General features: G+C 46.6%; 1 protein-coding gene across 1 annotated transcript in view; it reads left to right on the top strand.

Moving 5' to 3' along the window:
* Positions 1-21,360, top strand: part of LOC147103060 (granulocyte colony-stimulating factor receptor-like) — a 348,122-nt gene that overhangs the window by 193,309 nt on the left and 133,453 nt on the right. The window contains 1 exon segment of the mRNA XM_085962336.1: positions 10,395-10,585. Coding sequence (XP_085818462.1) covers positions 10,395-10,585 — 191 coding nt within the window.

The following is a 21,360-nucleotide window of genomic DNA, read 5'->3' on the forward strand; positions in this document are numbered from 1 at the left end:
TGGTGTGTATGTATTGGTGTGTGTATTGGTGTGTGTGTATTGGTGTGTATGTATTGGTGTGTCTGTGTATTGGTGTGTGTGTATTGGTGTGTATGTATTGGTGTGTGTGTGTATTGGTGTGTATGTATTGGTGTGTTTGTATTGGTGTGTGTGTGTATTGGTGTGTGTGTATTGGTGTGTATGTATTGGTGTGTGTATTGGTATGTATGTATTGGTGTGTTTGTATTGGTGTGTGTGTGTATGTGTGTGTGTATTGGTATGTGTGTATTGGTGTGTTTGTATTGGTGTGTGTGTGTATTGGTGTGTGTGTATTGGTGTGTGTATTGGTATGTGTGTATTGGTGTGTTTGTATTGGTGTGTGTGTGTATGTGTGTGTGTATTGGTATGTGTGTATTGGTGTGTTTGTATTGGTGTGTGTGTGTATGTGTGTGTGTATTGGTATGTGTGTATTGGTGTGTCTGTGTATTGGTGTGTGTGTGTATGTGTGTGTGTATTGGTGTGTGTGTATTGGTGTGTATGTATTGGTGTGTGTATTGGTGTGTGTGTGTATTGGTGTGTATGTATTGGTGTGTGTATTGGTATGTATGTATTGGTGTGTTTGTATTGGTGTGTATGTATTGGTGTGTGTATTGGTGTGTGTGTATTGGTATGTATGTATTGGTGTGTTTGTATTGGTGTGTGTGTGTATTGGTATGTATGTATTGGTGTGTTTGTATTGGTGTGTGTGTGTATTGGTGTGTTTGTATTGGTGTGTCTGTGTATTGGTGTGTTTGTATTGGTGTGTCTGTGTATTGGTGTGTGTGTGTGTGTACTGATGTGCTTGTGTGTTTTTTTTAATTTGTTTTTATGGGATCAGGGTGTCGCTGTCAAGGCCAGCATTTATTGCCCATCCCTAGAGCCACCTTCTTGAACCGCTGCAGTCCGTGTGGTGAAGGTGCTCCCACAGTGCTGTTAGGGAGGGAGTTCCAGGATTTTGACCCAGCGACGATGAAGGATTGGCGATATACTTCTAAGTCAGGATGGTGTGTGACTTGGAGGGAAACTTGGAGGTGGTGGTGTTCCCATGTGCCTGCTTCCCTTGTCCTTCTAGGTGGAAGAGGTCGCGGGTTTGGGAGGGGCTGCCGAAGAAGCCTTGGCGAGTTGCTGCAGTGCATCTTGTAGATGGTACACACTGCACCCACAGTGCGCCGGTGGTGGAGGGAGTGAATGTTTAAGGTGGTGGATGAGGTGCCAATCAAGCGGGCTGCTTTGTCCTGGATGGTGTCGAGCTTCTTGAGTGTTGAGCTGCACTCATCCAGGCAAGTGGAGAGTATTCCTTCACACTCCTTACTTGTGCCTTGTAGATGGTGGAAAGACTTTGAGGAGTCAGGAAGTGAGACACTCACCGCAGAATACCTAGCCTCTGACCTGCTCTTGTTACCACAGTATTTATGTGGCTGGTCCAGTTAAGTTTCTGGTTAATGGTGACCCCCAGGATGTTGATAGTGGGGGATTCGGCGATGGTAATAGAAACATAGAAACATAGAAGATAGGAGCAGGAGTAGGCCATTCGGCCCCTCATGTCTGTTCGCCATTTAATGAGATCATGGCTGATCATCCAAATTCAGTACCCTGTTCCTGCTTTCTCCCCATTTCCCTTGATCCCTTTAGCCTTAAGAAATATATTTAACTCCTTCTTGAATATATTTAATAAGTTGGCCTCAACTGCCTTCGGTGGTAGAGAATTCCATAGGTTCACCACTCTCTGGGTGAAGAAATTCCTCCTCATCTCAGTCCTAAATGGCTTACCCCTTATCCTTAGACTGTGACCCCTGGTTCTGGACTCCCCCGCCATCGGGAACATCCTTCCTGCATCTAGTCTGTCTAGTCCTGTTAGAATTTTATAAGTTTCAATGAGATCCCCTCTCATTCTTCTAAACTCTAGCGGATATAAGCCTAATCAACCCAATCTCTCCTGATACGACATTCCTGCCATCCCAGGTATCAGTCTGGTGAATCTTCGCTGCACTCCCTCCATGGCAAGAACATCCTTCCTCAGATAAGGCGACCAAAACTGCACACAATACTCAAGATGTGGTCTCACCAAGGCCCTGTACAACTACAGCAAGACATCCTTGCTCCTGAACTCGAATCCTCTCGCTAGGAAGGCCAACATACCATTTACCTTCTTAACCGCCTGCTGCACCTGCATGCTTACCTTCAGCGACTGACGCACAAGGACACCCAGGTCTCGTTGCACTTCTCCTTTTCCCAATCTATTGCCATTCAGATAATAATCTGTCTTCCTGTTTTTGCCACCAAAGTGGATAACCTCGCATTTATCCACATTATACTGCATCTGCCATGCAGCTGCCCTTGAATGTCAAGGGAAGGTGGTTAGACTCTCACTTGTTGGAGATAGTCATTGCCTGGCAATTCTGTGGCATGAATGTTACTTGCCACTTATCAGCCCAAGCCTGAACCTCGTGCAGGTCTTGTTGCATACGGGTATGGACTGCTTTATTATCTGTGGAGTTGTGAATGGCGCTGAACACTGTGCAGTCATCAGCAAACATCCCCATTTCTGACCTTATGTTGGGGGGAAGATCATTGTTGAAGCAGCTGAAGATGGTTGGGCCTAGAACACTGCCCTGAGGAACTCCTGCAGAGATATCCTGGGGCTGTGATGATTGTCCTTTAACCACCACAAACCATCTTCCTTTGTGCTAGGTATGACTCCAGCCAGTGGAGCGTTTGCCCCCTGATTCCCCTTGACTTCAGTTTTACTAGGGCTGCTGATGCCACACTTGGTCAAATGCTGCCTTGATGTCAAGGGCAGTCACTCTCACCTCACCTCTGGAATTCAGCTCCTTTGTCCATGTTTGGACCAAGGCTGTAATGAGGTCGGGAGCCGAGTGGTCTTGGCGGAACCCAAATTGGGCCTCAGTGAGCAGGTTATTGGTGAGTAAGTGCCGCTTGATAGCACTGTCGATGACACCTTCCATCACTTTGCTGATGATTGAGAGTAGACTGATGGGTGGTAATTGGCCGAGTTGGATTTGTCCTGCTTTTTGTGGACAGGACATACCTGAGCTGATTTCCACATTGTCGGATAGATGCCAGTGTTGTAGCTGTACTGGAACAGCTTGGCTAGAGGCGCAGCTAGTTCTGGAGCACAAGTCTTCAGCACGATAGCCGGGATGTTGTCGGGGCCCATAGCCTTTGCTGTATCCAGTGCGCTCAGCCTTTTCTTCATATCACGTGGAGAGAATTGAATTGGATGTAGAATGGCTTCTGTGATGGTGGGGACCTCAGGAGTATGCCGATATGGATCATCCACTTGGTGTGTGTGTGTGTGTGTATTGGTGTGTGTGAGTGTATTGTGTGTATTGGTGTGTGTATTGGTGTGTGTGTGTGTGTGTGTATTGGTGTGTGTGTGTTTGTGTTATTGGTGTGTGTGTGTAATGGAGTGTGTGCGTATACTGGTGTGAAGGGATAATTACTAGTCCTAGCCCCTTTAGGGCTACCCCGGATCAGGTGTATTCCTTAGATGTTCACTTTCAAATAAAGTTTGGGGTAGCCAAATCCTAAAGATGCTTAATTGGGTCTTCCTAAAGGAAAGGAACAACCTGAAAATGTTACAGTCCCCCAGATAGCACTTTTAATAAGTTTAGCTAGATTGTAATGTTCCGGATATTATGAGGGTCCGGAAAACTCCCCCAGAATTCTGCAACTCCTCACCAAAGAGTATAGAGAAATTGAGTTTGCGAGTTTTTGATATAGAAGTCTTATGTGAGACAATTCTAAAAATATATAGATTTATTAAAGAACTGACATGCAATTTACCGTTGGTGAGTCAATTGCAACATTAACAGTTCCAAAAAGAGAAAGCTTACAATCTTATTATCAGAGAACCTTAGTTTCAAATCTTAACTTCGCTACACTTTTACAGTTCTTAAAGTTCTATTCAGGATATCCACCAAAATCAAATACCTTTGATCCCTGAGGCACAAAAGAGTTGGAGACTTACAGAGCCGCCTCTGAAGCCGAGAATCGCTTTGCCCGATTACAGCGAGTCTACTATCCCATTTGAGAGATCAATATTTATACCCTTGTCCAGTGGTATTTCTTTTAATGTTTTCTGCTGATGTAAGCTAATTATCTCTAGTCATGTTTCTGCTGACCCCTGCAATTCTTACAGTCACATCAGCTGGTAGCATTACAGAATTATGTCTCCTCTCTAGGTGTTCTAAGTTTACCATAAAAAACGGTGTAACAGCATGTCTGTTTTTTACTTGATGTCATTTTTATGAAGGCAGATGTTTGTGCCTCTTTACGAGGTGTAAATTAGAACATCTTATCCAGGGTGAACCATTGTCTTGTTCCGAAAGTGTCAGCCTGCCGGAGCCTTTAACCTTCTGTTTCATTAATGTTATTGATTCAGGGTCAACAACGATCTTATCTCAATAGCCAGAATACTTTCACAGCTATTTCATTGTTAGGGTTCTAGATTTCCAAACCCAGTTTGTCATGTTTCAATGAGGCCAGAATTCTTTCATAGAATGTTGTATTTTTCTGAATAAGTTATATGGCTTATTCTTTCACACCCCCCTCTTGACCAAAAAATGAGCTCAAACATCAGGGAAGAGTTTGGTCAATGTTACTAATAAGGTTGCAATAGTACATTAATTTCACGAGATTCACAAGAGCCCAATCGTGTGCTGCATAAAAATTCCTTTTAAGTCATCCCAGGACAATGTTTTGCCTTATTTTAAATTGAACACAAATTGAAAGAATGATAGGTACATTGTCATACAATTAGCGAAACAACATGTACTTAGAATGTCCAATTGGCAGATGTACGTTCCGTAGAGGTGAGTTATTCATACGAGTCAAGGAGACGTCATTTGGAACTCGCTGAAGCTTGACACGTTGTTCCTTTGATCCAGCGTGAGGACAGATTCTTGTTTTCGGAAAGGCCTTGCCAGGAGCTCAGTTGATTCCTTCTCCATCTGCAGTGTTTCCCTCCTTCGTTGAAGTAACTCATTGATCTTTACTTGTTTCGGTTGTGGCTTTTTGCGAATCCAATTCCTGAGGCGCTGCCAAGCATCGTGTAGAGGAGTCGGCGACACCGTCTGGCTGACCGTCGTCAGTAGTTTGATCACATCCATTTCCTGTGTCGTGCTCCAAGCTGGGTCTTGAAAGACAGTGCACGACTGCACCTTGTATTGTTCCTCCATTTCAGTATCCCGCAGGACATCTTTTGAGATTGTCTATGGAGACAGTTTTAAGAATATGCTTGCCATTCAGCTGGATAATATGTATTTTAGCTGTTCTTTCATCAATAACGGAACGTATTTGAACAGGTTTTTTCCACTTAGGTCTTAAACCAGGTTTTTGCTTGAACTTCTTTTCCTGTACCCATTCTCCTGCTAGGGGTTGCCATGCTTTGTTCGTCAATTTTTTCTGCCGATTTGCCTCCCTTATCCTCTGATCAATTTGATGAATCTCCTCTGTTACTTCTTTTTTTAATCTAACTGTCGCTGTCCGGTCAAGGAATCAGAGTGTAGAGGCAATAAAAGAACCATGGGTAAGCAGTGTATGCATCTCAACCCCATACATCAGATAATATGGAGTTTTAGGGGACACTGTCCCTGATGCAGATGCGGGCACATTATTAAGGATATTATACTTCCTGATTTTTACGTTCCACCAGCCCTGCTGATTGCGGATGACGTGGCATGCTGTGCTCTAACCCAATCCCCCTTTGTTCACAGTAGTCTTTGAAGACCTTGGAGACAAAGGTTCCGCCTTGATCGGAGTGTAAGGTTTTGGGTGCACTAGCTACAGTAATTATGTCAGTAATAGCATTGGCGAGTGCGTTTTCCGAAACAGTTTTTGTGGGACCAGCCAGTGCATCCATCTACACAAACAAGAACATGTCTATATCCCAAAGATGGGGGAAGTGGTCCAATAAAGTCAATGAAGAATTCCCCCATTGGCTCATCAGCTTTCACAGGAGCCAATGGTGGTGGCATAATTAGTGATGACTTATTGGTTAAATAGCATGGCTCACAATTTGCCACATATGTTTTACAGGCTTTAAGCATGCCTGGCCACGAATATAAGGGGGTCAATTTGCAGAATGTTGTTCTGGCATCACAATGTGCTTGACCTATGCCCCCGTGAGCTTCTTTTACAAGCTGTTCTCGTTTGTGTCCCGGGGGTACTTCTCGGTTTCCCGTGGGCAACTTAACTAGTGCAATACCAGTAGGGGTTTCCGAGTAAAAGTACTTTGATGGACATTCTGGTGGATTCTCTTTTGTTGGGTCTAATAGCTGAATCAGTTCCTCATCCTGATTAGCTGCCCGTTCTGCCCTAGTGATTACACTAATATTAGCAGGCCCCTCTTGAGGGGGTGTCATGCAGACTGAACGTTTCGCTTGTTCATCTGCAAGACTGTTTCCTTTTGAGTGTACTGTCCCAGTGGTATGCCCGTTTACATGAATCTCCTGACAATTCTGTTTGGCCATCCTCGAACGGAGAATGTCTTCCCACAATGACTTATGTTTTATGGGTTATTGGTAAAGTTTGTTTGTTCCCAGAAAACTAGATCTTGGTTATATCCTCTTTTACAGTCGTCACTATCCGTACAGATTAATGTGGGTTTAATAGGGTCTGCCTTTTCTAAAGCATACCGTAATGCTGCGGCTTCAGCATATTGCGCTGTCTTATGGCCAAGTGGTATGGACAGTAATTCTTTTGGATAAAAAGAATAGGAATCTCAACGTCCCTACTACTATCCCCATCCCAGCTGAGGATTGTTGGGATGTCCCTTTTTTAATCGTCATTGACGATCCATCACAAATTATTACTTGGTCTTGTGGGGGTACAGGGATAGGATTATTTCTTCTAATAAAGCAATCATTTGAATTTCCTAATAAAAAACTTGGCCAATTCCTACAGGGTTTTCCATTTCATCAGGACCTAACCTCGGTTAGGATTTAATATGAACTTTATAAGAAATTTCTAGACCTCAGTGGTATATTGAGGGAGTTCTGATTTAAGTTCTACAAGACCTGATCAGGGACTTGTCATCTCTAGAGAGTTCAATCTGGGTCTTAGTACCACCATCAGTAAAACACTCCTTCTATACTTAACAATCTACGAGATGGATATAGACATAAATATAAGTATAGGGTTCTGTATCATGATTGGCGCCAACTGAGGGGATAATTACTAGTCCTAGCCCCTTTAGGGCTACCCCAGATCAGGCATATTTCTCAGACGTTCACCTTCAACTAAAGTTTGAGGTAGCCGAATCCTAAAGACGCTTAATTGGGTCTTAAGGTCCAGACTATTTCTCCCTAAAGGAAAGGAACAACCTGAAAATGTTACCGTCTTCCAGATAGCACTTTTAATAAGTTTAGCTGGACTGCAACGTTACGGATATTATGAGGGTCAGGGAAACTCCCCCAGAATTCTGCAACTCCTCACCAAAGAGTATAGAGAAATTGAGTTTGCGAGTTTTTGATATAGAAGTCTTATGTGAGACAGTTCTAAAAATATATAGATTTATTAAAGAACTGACATGTAATTTACAGTTGGTGAGTCAATCGCAACATTAACAGTTCCAAAAAGAGAAAGCTTACAATCTTATTATCAGAGAACCTTAGTTTCAAATCTTAACTTCGCTACAGTTTTACAGTTCTTAATGTTCTATTCAGGATATCCTCCAAAATCAAATACCTTTGATCCCCAAGGTACAAAGAGTTGGAGACTTACAGAGATGCCTCTGAAGCCAAGAATCACTTTGCCCAATTACAGCAAGTCTACTATCCCATTTGAGAGTTCAATATTTATACCCTTTTCCAGTTGTATTTCCTTTAAGGTTTTCTGCTGATTAAAGCTAATTATCTCTAGTCATGTTTTTGCTGACCCCTGCAATTCTTAGTCACCTCAGCTGGTAGCATTACAGAAGCATGTCTCCTCTCTAGGTGTTCTAAGTTTACCATAAAAAACAGTGTGACAGCAGGTGTGTTTTTTACTTGATGTCATTTTTACGAAGGCAGATGTTTGTGCTTCTTTACGAGGTGTAAATTAGAACACCTTATCCAGGGTGAACCATTGTTTCATTCTGAGAGGTTCAGCCTGCTGGAGCCTTTAACCTTCTGTTTCAATAAGGTTATTGATTCAGTGTCAACAACTATCTTATCTCAATAGCCAGAATGCTTTCACAGCTTTTTCATAGTTAGTTTTCTAGATTTCTTTCATAGAATGGTGTATTTTTCTGAAAAGTTATATGGCTTATTCCTTCACTGGTGTGTGTATGTTTATTGGTGTGTGTGTTGGTGTGTTTGTGTGTGTCTGTTTTGCTGTGTGTTTTGTTGTGTGTATTGGTGTGTGTATTGGTGTGTGTTTTGGTGTGTGTTTTGGTGTGTGTTTTGCTGTGTGTATTGGTGTGTGTATTGGTGTGTGTTTTGCTGTGTGTATTGGTGTGTATGTTTGCATGTTTTGTTGTGTGTATTGGTGTGTGTGTATGTGTGTGTTTAGGTGTGTGCATTGGTGTGTGTGCGCATTGGTGTGTGTATGTGTGTGTTTAGGTGTGTGTATTGGTTTGTGCGTGTATTGGTATGTGTATGTGAGTGTGTATTAAAACCCTCTCCCTTGCCTCCTCCACACTCACCTCCAACAAGTCTGAGGAGCTCATGGACTTCTTTGTCACTAAAATTGAGACCAATCGTTCAGCTGCCTCTGCAGGAGATCTGGAGGAGGTTTACAGAGATAGGGAGGAATGAGGTCATGGAGGGATTTGAAAACAAGGATGAGAATTTTAAAATTGAGGCGTTGCTTAACCTCCTCAAAATAATAGGGTTCAAAGCAAGAAATGTCAGATGTCACAGATTTATTAAGCATGAAATAATAATAATTATTAACAATAATTAAACAACCACTTAAGAGCAGCACTTATGGCAAAACCAGACCAGTTAGCTGGAAAATCCAAAACACGTTACTCTTTCAAGCTTGGGATTTTCAGGTTGATCAGACTTTAAGCGAATTCCAAGGTATCTGTTCCAGCACACACGTTTTATACCCTTTTTCCAATGCATTCTACATGACAATTCACACGTTACTCTGCTCATGGTCACAGTCACATCAGATGTCATTAGTGAATTTGATATGTTCACTCTAGAGGTGTGTGTGTGTGAGTGTGAGAAATTTCACACCCGAGGTGAGTGTATTGTGAGTGTGATTTCACACCCGAGGTGTGTGTGAGTGTGATTTCACACCCGAAGTGTGGGAGTGTGATTTCACACCCAAAGTGTGTGAGTGTGATTTCACACCCGAGGTGTGTGTGAGTGTGATTTCACACCCTAGGTGTGTGTGTGTGTGATTTCACACCCGAGGTGTGTGTGAGTGTGATTTCACACCCGAAGTGTGTGAGTGTGATTTCACAGCTGAGGTGTGTGTGAGTGTGATTTCACACCCGAAGTGTGTGAGTGTGATTTCACACCTGAGGTGTGTGTGTGATTTCACACCCGAAGTGTGTGTGTGATTTCACACCCAAAGTGTGTGAGTGTGATTTCACACCCGAGGTGTGTGTGAGTGTGATTTCACACCCGAAGTGTGTGAGTGTGATTTCACACCCGAAGTGTGTGAGTGTGATTTCACACCCGAGGTGTGTGTGAGTGTGATTTCACACCCGAAGTGTGTGAGTGTGATTTCACAGCTGAGGTGTGTGTGAGTGTGATTTCACACCCGAAGTGTGTGAGTGTGATTTCACACCTGAGGTGTGAGTGAGTGTGATTTCACACCCGAAGTGTGTGAGTGTGATTTCACACCCGAGGTGTGTGAGTGTGATTTCACACCTGAGGTGTGTGTGAGTGTGATTTCACACCCTAGGTGTGTGTGAGTGTGATTTCACACTGAAGCATGAGTGTGATTTCACACCCGAGGTGTGTGATTGCGATTTCACACCCTAGGTGTGTGCGTGTGCATGTGAGTGTGATTTCACACCCAAAGAGTGTGAGTGTGAGTTCACACCCTAGCTGAGTGTGAGTTCACACCCTAGCTGTGAGTGTGTGAGTGTGAGTTCACACCCTAGCTGTGAGTGTGTGAGTGTGAGTTCACACCCTAGCTGTGAGTGTGAGTTCACACCCTAGCTGTGAGTGTGAGTTCACACCCTAGCTGTAAGTGTGTGAGTGTGAGTTCACACCCTAGCTGTGAGTGTGTGAGTGTGAGTTCACACCCTAGCTGTGAGTGTGAGTCTAATCCCGAGCCTGTGCTGGTGGCTGGGTTGACAAATACTGCTGGTGATGGAGCTGCTGGAATTGCAGCTCGATCCGAAATCTGGACTGTGTGCCTGTCTCGATTTCCTGCAGATCTCATACGTATGTTTTTATTACAACTTTTAGGAATCTGGCAAAGTGTCATAACCATGAAGCGAATGCAGAGTGGAGTGACTGCGTGTCCCGGGATTCCCGCTCCTGTAGAGTGCCCCGCCACATGCTGCGTCTCTTCTCCACTGACGACATCTCGGTCCTAGCTCAGAATGTACTCGGATCCATCGAATCCGACGTCCTGTGTCTCGATGCAATGGATGCGGGTGAGAGGGCCTCCAGGCTCCTGAAAGCACTGCTCTTAGATTTCAGTTAAACTGCACTGTCCCTATCTGTCGCTCTCTGTCACTCTCTGCCTCTGCAAATGAATTCCTCTAATGTGCCTTATTAAATTAAGATATATCCATTCGACTCCAGTGACTTACAGCAACTGGGACCCTGGGATTAGAGTAACTGGGACCCTGGGATTAGAGTAACTGGGACCCTGGGATTAGAGTAACTCAGATCCTGGGATTAGAGTAACTGGGACCCTGGGATTAGAGCAACTGGGACTATGGTGTTAGAGTAACAGGAACACTGGGATTACAGTAACTGGAACCCTGGGATTGGATAAACTGGGATTCTGGGATTAGAGTAACTGGGACCCTGGGAATACAGTAGCTGGGACCCTGGGATTCAAGTAACAGGGACACTGGGATTACAGTACCTGGGACCCTGGGATCACTGTCACTGCAACCCTGGGATTAGTGTAACTGGGACCCTGGGATTAGAGTAATTGGGGCCCTGGGATTAAGGTAGCTGGGATCCTGGGATTAGAGTAACTTGCCCCCTGGGATTACAGTTACTGAGACTCTGGGATTAGAGTAACTGGGACCCTGCGATTACAGTAATTTGGAACCTGGGAATAAAGTAACTGGGACCCTGGGATTAGAGTAACTGGGACCCTGAGATTAGAGTAACTGGGACCCCGGGATTAGAGTAACTGAGACCCCGGGATTAGAGTAACTGAGACCCTGGGATTAGTTTAACTGGGACCCTGGGATTAGAGTAACTGGGACCCTGGGATTTCAGTAACTGGGACCCAGGGATTAGAGTAACTGGGACCCTGGGATTAGAGTAACTGGGACCCTGGAATTAGTTTAACTGGGACCCTGGGATTAGAGTAACTGAGACCCTGGGATTAGTTTAACTGGGACCCTGGGATTAGAGTAACTGGGACCCTGGAATGTTAGTAACTGGGACCCTGGGATTAGAGTAACTGGGACTTGAGATTACAGTAACTGGGACCCTGGGATTAGTTTAACTGGGACTATGGGATTAGGGTAACTGGGACCCTGGGATTAGATTAACTGGGACCATGGGATTAGAGTAACTGGGACCCTGGGATTAGAGTAACTGGGACCCTGGGATTAGAGTAACTGGGACCCTGGGATTAGAGTAACTGGGACCCTGGGATTAGTTTAACTGGGACCCTGGGGTTAGAGTAACTGGGACCCTGGGATTAGTGTAACTGGGACCCTGGGATTAGAGCAACTGGGACCCTGGGATTAGAGCAACTGGGACCCTGGGATTAGAGTAACTGGGACCCTGGGATTAGAGTAACTGGGACCCTGGGATTAGAGTAACTGGGACCCTGGGATTAGAGTAACTGGGACCCTGGGATTAGAGTAACTGGGACCCTGGGATTAGAGTAACTGGGACCCTGGGATTAGAGTAACTGGGACCCTGGGATTAGAGTAACTGGGACCCCGGGATTAGTTTAACTGGGACCCTGGGATTAGAGTAACTGGGCCCCTGGAATTAGTTTAACTGGGACCCTGGGATTAGAGTAACTGGGACCCTGGGATTAGAGTAACTGGGACCCTGGGATTAGAGTAACTGGGACCCTGGGATTAGTTTAACTGGGACCCTGGGATTAGAGTAACTGGAACCCTGGGATTAGAGTAACTGGGACCCTGGTATTAGAGTAACTGGGACCCTGGGGTTAGAGTAACAGAGACCCTGGGATTAGGGTAACTGGGACCCTGGGATTAGTTTAACTGGGACCCTGGGATTAGAGTAACTGCAACACTGGGATTAGAGTAACTGGGACCCTGGGATTAGAGTAACTGGGACCCTGGGATTAGAGTAACTGGGACCCTGGGATTAGAGTAACTGGGACCCTGGGATTTGAGTAACTGGGACCCTGGGATTAGAGTAACTGGGACCCTGGGATTAGAGTAACTGGGACCCTGGGATTAGTTTAACTGGGACCCTGGGATTTGAGTAACTGGGACCCTGGGATTAGTTTAACTGGGACCCTGGGATTAGAGTAACTGCAACACTGGGATTAGAGTAACTCGGATCCTGGGTTTAGAGTAACTGGGACTCTCAGATTAGAGTAACTGGGACACAGGTATTAGAGTAACTGGGACCCTAGGATTTCAGTAACTGGGACCCAGGGATTAGAGTAACTGGGACCCTGGGATTACATTAACTGTGACCCTGGGATTAGAGTGACTGCAACACTGGGATTAGTGTAACTGGGACCTTGAGATTAGAGTAACTGGGACCCTGGGATCACTGTATCTGGGACCCTGGGATTAGCGGAACAGTCACCCTGGGTTTAGTGTGAATAGGTCCCGGGATTAGAGTAACTGGGACCCTAGGATTTGAGTAACTGGGACCCTGGGATTTGAGTAACTGGGACCCTGGGATTAGTTTAACTGGGACCATGGGATTAGAGTAACTGGGACCCTGGGATTAGAGTAACTGGGACCCTGGGATTAGAGTAACTGGGACCCTGGGATTAGAGCAACTGGGACCCTGGGATTAGAGTAACTGGGACCCTGGGATTAGAGTAACTGGGACCCTGGGATTAGAGTAACTGGGACCCTGGGATTAGAGTAACTGCAACACTGGGATTAGTGTAACTGGGACCTTGAGATTAGAGTAACTGGGACCCTGGGATCACTGTATCTGGGACCCTGGGATTAGCGGAACAGTCAACCTGGGCTTAGTGTGAATAGGTCCCAGGATTAGAGTAACTGGGACCCTGGGATTTGAGTAACTGGGACCCTGGGATTTGAGTAACTGGGACCCTGGGATTAGTTTAACTGGGACCATGGGATTAGAGTAACTCGTACCTTAAGATTAGAGTAACTGGGACCCTGGGATTAGAGTAACTGGGACCCTGGGATAAGAGTAACTGGGACCCTGGGATTAGAGCAACTGGGACCCTGGGATTAGAGTAACTGGGACCCTGGGATTAGTTTAACTGGGACCATGGGATTAGAGTAACTGGTACCTTAAGATTAGAGTAACTGGGACCCTGGGATTAGAGTAACTGGGACCCTGGGATTAGAGTAACTGGGACCCTGGGATTAGAGTAACTGGGACCCTGGGATTAGAGTAACTGGGACCCTGGGATTAGAGCAACTGGGACCCTGGGATTAGAGTAACTGGGACCCTGGGATTAGAGTAACTGGGACCCTGGGATTAGAGTAACTGGGACCCTGGGATTAGAGTAACTGCAACACTGGGATTAGTGTAACTGGGACCTTGAGATTAGAGTAACTGGGACCCTGGGATCACTGTATCTGGGACCCTGGGATTAGCGGAACAGTCAACCTGGGCTTAGTGTGAATAGGTCCCTGGATTAGAGTAACTGGGACCCTGGGATTTGAGTAACTGGGACCCTGGGATTTGAGTAACTGGGACCCTGGGATTAGTTTAACTGGGACCATGGGATTAGAGTAACTGGTACCTTAAGATTAGAGTAACTGGGACCCTGGGATTAGAGTAACTGGGACCCTGGGATTAGAGTAACTGGGACCCTGGGATTAGAGCAACTGGGACCCTGGGATTAGAGTAACTGGGACCCTGGGATTAGAGTAACTGGGACCCTGGGATTAGAGCAACTGGGACCCTGGGATTAGAGCAACTGGGACCCTGGGATTAGAGTAACTGGGTCCCTGGGGTTACAATAACTGGGACCATGGAATAAGAATAACTTGGACACTGTGATTAGATTAACTGGGACCCTGGGATTAGAGTAACTCGGATTCTGGGATTAGGGTAACTGGGTCCCTGGGATTAGATTAACTGGGACCCTGGGATTACAGTAGCTGGGTCGCTGGGATTAGAGTAACTGGGACCCTGGGATTAGAGCAACTGGGACCCTGGGATTAGAGTAACTGGGACCCTGGGATTAGAGCAACTGGGACCCTGGGATTAGAGCAACTGGGACCCTGGGATTAGAGTAACTGGGACCCTGGGATTAGAGTAACTGGGTCCCTGGGGTTACAATAACTGGGACCATGGAATAAGAATAACTTGGACACTGTGATTAGATTAACTGGGACCCTGGGATTAGAGTAACTGCAACACTGGGATTAGAGTAACTCGGATCCTGGGTTTAGAGTAACTGGGACTCTCAGATTAGAGTAACTGGGACACAGGTATTAGAGTAACTGGGACCCTAGGATTTCAGTAACTGGGACCCAGGGATTAGAGTAACTGGGACCCTGGGATTACATTAACTGTGACCCTGGGATTAGAGTGACTGCAACACTGGGATTAGTGTAACTGGGACCTTGAGATTAGAGTAACTGGGACCCTGGGATCACTGTATCTGGGACCCTGGGATTAGCGGAACAGTCACCCTGGGCTTAGTGTGAATAGGTCCCGGGATTTGAGTAACTGGGACCCTGGGATTTGAGTAACTGGGACCCTGGGATTAGTTTAACTGGGACCATGGGATTAGAGTAACTGGTACCTTAAGATTAGAGTAACTGGGACCCTGGGATTAGAGTAACTGGGACCCTGGGATTAGAGTAACTGGGACCCTGGGATTAGAGTAACTGGGACCCTGGGTTTAGAGCAACTGGGACCCTGGGATTAGAGTATCTGGGACCCTGGGATTAGAGTAACTGGGACCCTGGGATTAGAGTAACTGGGACCCTGGGATTAGAGTAACTGCAACACTGGGATTAGTGTAACTGGGACCTTGAGATTAGAGTAACTGGGACCCTGGGATCACTGTATCTGGGACCCTGGGATTAGCGGAACAGTCAACCTGGGCTTAGTGTGAATAGGTCCCGGGATTAGAGTAACTGGGACCCTGGGATTTGAGTAACTGGGACCCTGGGATTAGTTTAACTGGGACCATGGGATTAGAGTAACTGGTACCTTAAGATTAGAGTAACTGGGACCCTGGGATTAGAGTAACTGGGACCCTGGGATTAGAGTAACTGGGACCCTGGGATTAGAGCAACTGGGACCCTGGGATTAGAGTAACTGGGACCCTGGGATTAGAGTAACTGGGACCCTGGGATTAGAGCAACTGGGACCCTGGGATTAGAGCAATTGGGACCCTGGGATTAGAGTAACTGGGACCCTGGGATTAGAGTAACTGGGACCCTGGGATTAGAGTAACTGGGTCCCTGGGGTTACAATAACTGGGACCATGGAATAAGAATAACTTGGACACTGTGATTAGATTAACTGGGACCCTGGGATTAGAGTAACTCGGATTCTGGGATTAGGGTAACTGGGTCCCTGGGATTAGATTAACTGGGACCCTGGGATTACAGTAGCTGGGTCGCTGGGATTAGAGTAACTGGGACCCTAGGATTTCAGTAACTGGGACCCTGGGATTAGTTTAACTGGGACCCTGGGAATAGTTTAACTGCAACACTGGGATTAGTGTAACTGGGTCCCTGGGGTTACAATAACTGGGACCATGGAATTAGAGTAACAGGGACCCTGGGATTAAAGTAACTGGGACTCTGGGATTACAATAATTGGGAACCTGGGAATAAAGTAATTGGGACCCTGGGATTAGAGTAACTCGGATCCTGGGATTAGAGGAACTGGGACTCTGGGATTAGAGTAACTGGGACCCTGGGATTACAATAATTGGGAACCTGCAATTAAAATAACTGGGAACCTAGGATGAGAGTAACGGCGAGTCTGGGATTAGAGTAACTGGGGCCCTGGGATTAGAGTAACAGGGACCCTGGGATTAAAGTAACTGTGATCCTGGGATCACAGTATCTGGGACACTGGGATTAGAGTAACTGGGACCCTGGGATTAGAGTAACTGCAACACTGGGATTAGAGTAACTCGGATCCTGGGTTTAGAGTAACTGGGACTCTCAGATTAGAGTAACTGGGACACAGGTATTAGAGTAACTGGGACCCTAGGATTTCAGTAACTGGGACCCAGGGATTAGAGTAACTGGGACCCTGGGATTACATTAACTGTGACCCTGGGATTAGAGTGACTGCAACACTGGGATTAGTGTAACTGGGACCTTGAGATTAGAGTAACTGGGACCCTGGGATCACTGTATCTGGGACCCTGGGATTAGCGGAACAGTCACCCTGGGCTTAGTGTGAATAGGTCCCGGGATTTGAGTAACTGGGACCCTGGGATTTGAGTAACTGGGACCCTGGGATTAGTTTAACTGGGACCATGGGATTAGAGTAACTGGTACCTTAAGATTAGAGTAACTGGGACCCTGGGATTAGAGTAACTGGGACCCTGGGATTAGAGTAACTGGGACCCTGGGATTAGAGTAACTGGGACCCTGGGATTAGAGTAACTGGGACCCTGGGTTTAGAGCAACTGGGACCCTGGGATTAGAGTATCTGGGACACTGGGATTAGAGTAACTGGGACCCTGGGATTAGAGTAACTGGGACCCTGGGATTAGAGTAACTGCAACACTGGGATTAGTGTAACTGGGACCTTGAGATTAGAGTAACTGGGACCCTGGGATCACTGTATCTGGGACCCTGGGATTAGCGGAACAGTCAACCTGGGCTTAGTGTGAATAGGTCCCGGGATTAGAGTAACTGGGACCCGGGGATTTGAGTAACTGGGACCCTGGGATTTGAGTAACTGGGACCCTGGGATTAGTTTAACTGGGACCATGGGATTAGAGTAACTGGTACCTTAAGATTAGAGTAACTGGGACCCTGGGATTAGAGTAACTGGGACCCTGGGATTAGAGTAACTGGGACCCTGGGATTAGAGCAACTGGGACCCTGGGATTAGAATAACTGGGACCCTGGGATTAGAGTAACTGGGACCCTGGGATTAGAGCAACTGGGACCCTGGGATTAGAGCAATTGGGACCCTGGGATTAGAGTAACTGGGACCCTGGGATTAGAGTAACTGGGACCCTGGGATTAGAGTAACTGGGTCCCTGGGGTTACAATAACTGGGACCATGGATTAAGAATAACTTGGACACTGTGATTAGATTAACTGGGACCCTGGGATTAGAGTAACTCGGATTCTGGGATTAGGGTAACTGGGTCCCTGGGATTAGATTAACTGGGACCCTGGGATTACAGTAGCTGGGTCGCTGGGATTAGAGTAACTGGGACCCTAGGATTTCAGTAACTGGGACCCTGGGATTAGTTTAACTGGGACCCTGGGAATAGTTTAACTGCAACACTGGGATTAGTGTAACTGGGTCCCTGGGGTTACAATAACTGGGACCATGGAATTAGAGTAACAGGGACCCTGGGATTAAAGTAACTGGGACTCTGGGATTACAATAATTGGGAACCTGGGAATAAAGTCATTGGGACCCTGGGATTAGAGTAACTCGGATCCTGGGATTAGAGGATCTGGGACTCTGGGATTAGAGTAACTGGGACCCTGGGATTACAATAATTGGGAACCTGCAATTAAAATAACTGGGAACCTAGGATTTGAGTAACGGCGAGTCTGGGATTAGAGTAACTGGGGCCCTGGGATTAGAGTAACAGGGACCCTGGGATTAAAGTAACTGGGACCCTGGGATTAAAGCAACTGGGACCCTGGGATTAGAGTAACTGTGATCCTGGGATCACAGTATCTGGGACACTGGGATTAGAGTAACTGGGACCCTGGGATTAGAGTAACTGGGACCCTGGGATTAGAGTAACTGGGACCCTGGGATTAGAATAACTGGGAACCTGGGATTAGTTTAACTGGGTCCCTGGGGTTACAATAACTGGGGCCATGGAATTAGAATAACTTGGACGCTGGGATTAAAGTAAGTGGGACCTTGGAATTAGAGTAACAGGGACCCTGGGATTGCAGTAATTGGGAACCTGGGAAAAAAGTAACTGGGAGCCTGGAATTAGAGTAACAGGGACCCTGGGAATGGATTAACTGGGACCATGGGATTAAAGTAACTGGGACCTTGGGATTGGATTAACCGTGACCCTGGGATTAGAGTAACTGGGATACTGGGATTAAAGTAACTGGGACCTTGGGATTGGATTAACCGTGACCCTGGGATTAGTGGAACTGGGACCCTGGGATTACAGTAATTGGGAACCTGCAATTAAAATAACTGGGAACCTAGGATTAGAGTAACGGCGACTCTGGGATTAGGGTAACTTGGTCGCTGGGATTAAAGTAACTGGGACACTGCGATTAGAGTAACTGGGACACTGGGATTAGAGTAACTGGGACCCTGGGATTAAAGTAACTGGGACACTGGGATTAGAGTAACTGGGACCCTGGGATTAAAGTAACTGGGACACTGCGATTAGAGTAACTGGGATACTGGGATTGGATTAACAGGGACCCTGGGATTAAAGTAACTGGGACCCTGGGATTAGAGTAACTGGGACCCTGGGATCACAGTATCTGGGAACTTGAGATCACAGTATCGGGGACCCTGGGATTAGAGTAACTGGGACCCTGGGTTTAGAGTAATTGGGACACTGGGATTGGATTAACAGGGACCCTGGGATTAAAGTAACTGGGACCCTGGGATTAGAGTAACTGGGATCCTGGATTTAGAGTATCAGGGTCTCTGGGATTAGAGTAACTGGGACCCTGGGATTAGAGTAATTGGGACACTGGGATTGGATTAACAGGGACCCTGGGATTAAAGTAAGTGGGACCCTGGGATTAGAGTAACTGGGATCCTGGATTTAGAGTATCAGGGTCTCTGCGATTAGAGTAACTGGGACAGTGGGATTAGAGTAACTGGGATACTGGGATTGGATTAACAGGGACCCTGGGATTAAAGTAACTGGGACCCTGGGATTAGAGTAACTGGGACCCTGGGACCACAGTATCTGGGAACTTGAGATCACAGTATCGGGGACCCTGGGATTAGAGTAACTGGAACCCTGGGATTAGAGTAACTGGGACCCTGGGTTTAGAGTATCAGGGTCTCTGGGATTAGAGTAACTGGGACCCTGGGATTAGAGTAATTGGGGCCCTGGGATTACAGTAACTGGCACTCTCAGATTAGAGTAACTGGGACCCTGGGATTCGAGACACTTGGACACTGGGATTCGAGTAACTGGGACCCTGGAATCACAGTAGCAGGGACCCAGGGATTAGAGTATCTGGGACCGTGGGATTAGAGCAACTGGGACCCTGCGATTAGAGTAACTGGGACACTGGGGTTAGGGTTACTGGGACACTGGGATTAGAGCAACTGGGAACAGGGATTTGAGTAACTGGGACCCTGAGATTAGAGTTAGATGGACCCTGGGATTAGAGTAACTGGGACCCTGGGATTAGAGTAACTGGGACCCTGGATTAGAGTAACTGGGATCCTGGGATTAGAGTAACTGGATCCCTGGAATTCAAGTAACTATGACCCTGGGATTAGAGTAACTATGACCCTGGGGTTAGAGTAACTGGGAACAGGGATTTGAGTAACTGGGACCCTGGGACTAGAGTATGTGGAACCCTGGATTAGAGTAACTGGGATCCTGGGATTAGAGTGACTGGATCCCTGGAATTCAAGTAACGGTGGCATAGTGGTTAGCACTGTCGCCTCACAGCGCCAGGGACCCGGGTTCGAATCCGGCCTCGGGTGACTGTCTGTGTGGAGTTTGCACATTCTCCCCGTGTTTGCGTGGGTTTCCTCCGGGTGCTCCGGTTTCCTCCCACAGTCCAAAGATGTGCAGGTTAGGTTGATTGGCTATGATAAATTGACCCTTAGTGTTAGGGGGATTAAATACGTGGGGTTACGGGGATAGGGTGGGATATGTGTTGGTGTAGGGGTTACGGGGATCGGGTGGGATATGTGTCGGTGCAGGCTTGATGGGCCGAAATGGCCTCTATCCGCACTGTGGGGTTTCTGTGATTTCTGTGATATGACCCTGGGATTAGAGTAACTATGACCCTGGGATTAGAGTAACTGGGAACAGGGATTTGAGTAACTGGGACCCTGGGATTAGAGTAAGTGGGACCCTGGGATTTGAGTAACTGGGACCCTGGGATTCGAATTACTTAGACCCTGGGATCACAGTAGCAGGGACCCAGGGATTAGAGTATCTGGGACCCTGGATTAGAGTAACTGGGATCCTGGGATTAGAGTAACTGGATCCCTGGAATTCAAGTAACTATGACCCTGGGATTAGAGTAACTATGACCCTGGGATTAGAGTAACTGGGAACAGGGATTTGAGTAACTGGGACCCTGGGATTAGAGTAAGTGGGACCCTGGGATTAGAGTAACTGGGACCCTGGGTTTAGAGTATCAGGGTCTCTGGGACTAGAGTAACTGGGACCCTGGGATTAGAGTAACTTGGACCCTGGCATTAGAGTAACTCGGATCCTGGGATTAGAGTTACTGGGACCTTGGGATTGGATTAACAGGGACCCTGGGATTAGAGTAACTGGGACCCTGGGATTAGAGTAACTGTGACCCTGGGATTAGAGTAACTGGCTCCCTGGGATTACAGTTACTGAGACTCTGGGATTAGAGTAACTGGGACCCTGGGATTAGAGTAACTTGGACCCTGGCATTAGAGTAACTCGGATCCTGGGATTAGAGTTACTGGGACCTTGGGATTGGATTAACAGGGACCCTGGGATTAGAGTAACTGGGACCCTGGGATTAGAGTAACTGTGACCCTGGGATCACAGTAACTGGGAACTTGAGATCACAGTATCGGGGACCCTGGGATTAGAGGAACTGGGACTCTGGGATTAGAGTAACTGGGACCCTGGGATTACAGTAGCTGGGATCCTGGGATTAGAGTAACTGGCTCCCTGGGATTACAGTTACTGAGACTCTGGGATTAGAGT

This window comes from Somniosus microcephalus, chromosome 20, assembly GCF_052327205.1.
Source record: "Somniosus microcephalus isolate GS21.2 chromosome 20, FLI_Smic_1.0, whole genome shotgun sequence".
Lineage (NCBI taxonomy): Eukaryota > Metazoa > Chordata > Chondrichthyes > Squaliformes > Somniosidae > Somniosus > Somniosus microcephalus.